At 52.8% G+C, this 3,835-nt stretch overlaps 1 protein-coding gene across 1 annotated transcript in view; it reads left to right on the plus strand.

Moving 5' to 3' along the window:
• Positions 1 to 3,835, plus strand: part of Col26a1 (collagen type XXVI alpha 1 chain) — a 136,853-nt gene that overhangs the window by 119,985 nt on the left and 13,033 nt on the right. Inside the window, exons 6-7 of the mRNA XM_028765932.1 lie at positions 2,087 to 2,185; positions 2,743 to 2,895. Coding sequence (XP_028621765.1) covers positions 2,087 to 2,185; positions 2,743 to 2,895 — 252 coding nt within the window. The remainder of the gene's footprint in view (positions 1 to 2,086; positions 2,186 to 2,742; positions 2,896 to 3,835) is intronic.

The following is a 3,835-nucleotide window of genomic DNA, read 5'->3' on the forward strand; positions in this document are numbered from 1 at the left end:
TGCCTAGAATCCTCCAGTGAGGGGCTGTGGGCGTGGCTCAGTGGTAGAGCCCCTGTCTAGAATCCCCCAGGGAGGGGCTGGGGGCGTGGCTCAGTGGTAGAGCACTTGCCTAGTATTTGTGAGTACCTGGGAGATTTATTGCATCTCCCAGGATGGCAATAAATAGAAAGAAAAAAGAAAAAGAAAAAAAGAAAGTCCTGGAAACATGCTCCTAAGACACACGGAGCCCTGTAGATCCATTTTCAGCTCTGCTGTCCGACTCCTAACCCTCCTGCCTCAGCCTTCTATGTGATAGAGTTTAGACCTGGGCCACTATCCCTGGCTTTATGTCAAGAGCAAAAATAAAATGTCCTTTCTATAGAGTCTCCTCAGAGGTCAGAGGTCAGAGGTCCAGGCTTTGTGATCGAGCTGCAGAGTGCTGCCGTTGTTCAACATGGCTGCAGTTGTCGTGTCTGCTTGTCCTGGTGTCCTTTCTGTCATCTGATGAAGCACTCTAAACCAAAACCAGCTTAGGGAATGTAAGGGCTTATTTCAGCTTATAAATCAGTCCACCATGGAGGGAAGTCAGGGCAGGAACGGGGAAGCAACCCACAAGGGAAGGTTGCTAGCTGGCTCACCCAAGACCTCCTGCTTACCTGGCTTTCTTATGCAAACCAGCACCACCTGCCTTGGGATGGTGCCACCTCACAGTGGGCTGGGCCCTCTGACGTCAATCAACTGTCAAGATTGCCCCAGGCCAATCCTATCTAGGCTGTTTCTCGTTTATCAGCTGACTCCAGGCTGTGTCAATTGACAGTTAGAGCTAACTAGGACACCTGGGTAGCGCTGGCCTCAGGCTGTATACGGTGGTGGTGGCAGCAGCAGCAGTGGATGTGGGGGCTGAGCTATCCTTCTAGATGGGTCACTGTCCCCACTGTGTCCCACTAGATATTTTCATAAGTTCACAAGTTTATATCATGTGTCCTCTGCCACTGTCTACCTTATTCCCCTGAGAGAGGGTCTCTCACTGACCGTGGAGCTAAGCTGGAGGCCAGCAAGCCCCCATGATCCTTCTGTCTCTGCCACCCCACTCCAACCGTGTGGGATTATAAGTGCCGGCAGCCAAGCCTGGGTATAAGTGTCATTCCCAACTTTTTAATCAAAGCCTGTGAACAACAAAGTTAGAGGTAGCAACTACAGCTCAGACAAGTTAGGTAGGCGCCTGGAGGTCCGGGGGATATGAACTAGTACCCTTTCTTCTCTCCCAATGAACCCCAGGATTCACCTCTAGAGTTTACACCTGCCCCTAATCCCAGGCCCCAAATCCACTTTGTTGTCTCAAAACTCATTGATGCGCTTGGCTGGAACTTTTTCAGAGAAAGTGAAGTTCCAGGAATGGCCAGAAGGTGGCAGACACGACCCGCTAATGGTGACTCCATGGTTTCCTGCCTCTCTGAGTTTTTCTAGCAAGAGGTTCTTTTCAGAATCTTCCTGCTCTTCCTCACAGACCAGAGTCAATTGCAATTTAAATGCTGAGCTACATACATGCACGGCCCTCAGATGACTTAGTCTCACTGTTTGCCCAGGCTAGCCTTGAGTTTTTGATTCTCCTGTCTCAGTCTCTTAAGTGCTGGGATAACTGAGCCTGCTCCGTGGTTGCACACTTAGGCCTCTAGTGTATTTCCAGAGGTAGTGGGTCAAGGGGAAGGCCTGATCCTTAAGACCTTTCAGCTGCCTCAACGGCAGTTCTGGACCCTGAGCAAGAAGAAAGGATGTGGAGAAAACAAGCTACAGTTTGACTCCGTGGCTGGGAGTTGAAGGCCATGTATCTCTGCTGCTCCGTTTATCCGTAAAAGGGGAGAACAAACTCAATTATTGGAATCATAGACAGGGAAAGATAGCTTGTCAACTCTCATGACCGGTATACCCGGGCACTGGGGTCGTGGCTTAGTGGTAGAGCCCCTGCCTAGATTCCCCCAGTGAGGGGCTGGGGGCGTGGCTCAGTGGCACACCATCTGCTTACCACTCATCTGAGCACACAACCGACAGTGACCAGAACTGGAACCTCCATGGCACCCACAGTGTTCTCCCATTACTCTCTCCTCAGGACCTCCAGGACAGATGGGACCACCTGGGCCAGCAGGGCCTCCAGGTTCTAAAGGTGACCGGGGCCAGACGGGAGAGAAGGGCCCAGTGGGACCTCCAGGTAAGGAGCCCTTGTCCCCTGGAGTAGAAACTGCAATTTGCTTTGTACCTGTGCATGGGTGACACTTTGTATACCCTGGTCTTGTTACCCCAAATCCACTACTCCCTTCTCACCTTCCTCCTCTCCCCAACCTCAGAGGTGCCGCAGGACAAGAGTCTACAGGGACCTTTTGGGGGGGGGGGGTGGCTGCTGAGGCCCAGAGGTTTGTTACAAGCACCTGAAACATCACCCAGGAATCCCATGATCCCCTGCGTGCTGTAGAGCACTGGTTCACCCTCCCTCCTTGCTGCTGAGCTAAACTACTCCTGAGTCTCAAGACATCTCTGACTGGAGCCTGCACCAATCCCACTTCTAACTCCATCTATCTACCCTCTGCTGTCCCTGTGACAGAAAGAGGAAGCTGTCCCATTGACCCGCCAGGAGGACTGTGGGTCCAGAGACTTGTGACTGGTTGGACAAATGTCCCTGGCCACTCCTCTCGCCTTCAGGGCCATAGTTCCTTTGTCTGTAGCATCATAGCTGTCAGTCTTGCCTAAAGCCTTTGTTCTCCATTGTAGGTCTCTTGGGGCCACCAGGGCCCCGCGGGCTTCCTGGAGAGATGGGGCGCCCTGGTCCACCAGGCCCTCCTGGCCCAGCTGGCAGTCCTGGCCTCTTACCAAACAGTCCCCAAGGTGTCCTCTATTCCCTGCAGACACCTACAGACAAGGAAAGTAAGTACTGGGCTGCGGGTCGGGTCGGGGTTGGGTGAGCCAAGCTGTCTGTTGAGGGAAACTAGCTTTTCCCTGAAGGATCCCAGAGAAGCCAAGCGTCCACCAATGTGGGACCATCCAGGAAAGCAGGCTTGGTCCTGAAGACGATCTCCTTCATGGAGACCATCTCCAACCCTGCTCTTGGTCCCAGCTTAGCTCACCAGGTCTGACACTTCCCGCCTCTGCCTGCAGTCAACTCTACCAGCTGACAAGGCTCCCCCACCAGGATCACCCCTTGATTTCCTTCCCTATGGTCTCTCACTGTAAGATACCCAACCAGTGTTTACTGACACAAAGTGACAAAGAAACCTGCTTGTTCTCAGAGACCACAGTGTGAGCCGTGTGAGCCGTGTGAGCCACAGACCACAAAAAACACCTGCTTTGTGGGGACACAGAGCATGAGGTCAGATCTCAGGGACCAGAATGAGGGAGAGAGTGTCAAGAAGGAGCAGTTCTGGCTAAGTGCTCTAACCCTGATCTTAACCTCACCCCTAACCCTAGCCCTGGGGTTATCTTAAAATCTTGGAGGAGTTGGGCATGGTGTCACAAGCCTACATCCCAGCTCTCAGGAGGCTGTTGCAGGAGATTCAGTGCTAGCTTGAAATCAGTCTGGGATATACATCAAACTCAAGACACGTCTAAGCTATACAAGGAAACCCTGTCTCAAACGGAAAACAAAACAAGAAAAGCACATTAAAAAAAAAAAAAGTAGGTCTGGGGCACATGAGAGAGCCTGCCTAGAATCCTCTAATGAGGGGCTGGGGGCGTGGCTCAGTGGTAGAGCCCCTGCCTAGAATCCCCCAGGGAGGGGCTGGGGGCGTGGCTCAGTGGTAGAGCTCCTGCCTAGAATCCCCCAGGGAGGGGCTGGGGGCGTGGCTCAGTGGTAGAGCCCCTGCCTAGA

The sequence above is a fragment of the Grammomys surdaster genome, unplaced genomic scaffold (genome assembly GCF_004785775.1).
Source record: "Grammomys surdaster isolate TR1022 unplaced genomic scaffold, NIH_TR_1.0 166, whole genome shotgun sequence".
Classification (NCBI taxonomy): domain Eukaryota; kingdom Metazoa; phylum Chordata; class Mammalia; order Rodentia; family Muridae; genus Grammomys; species Grammomys surdaster.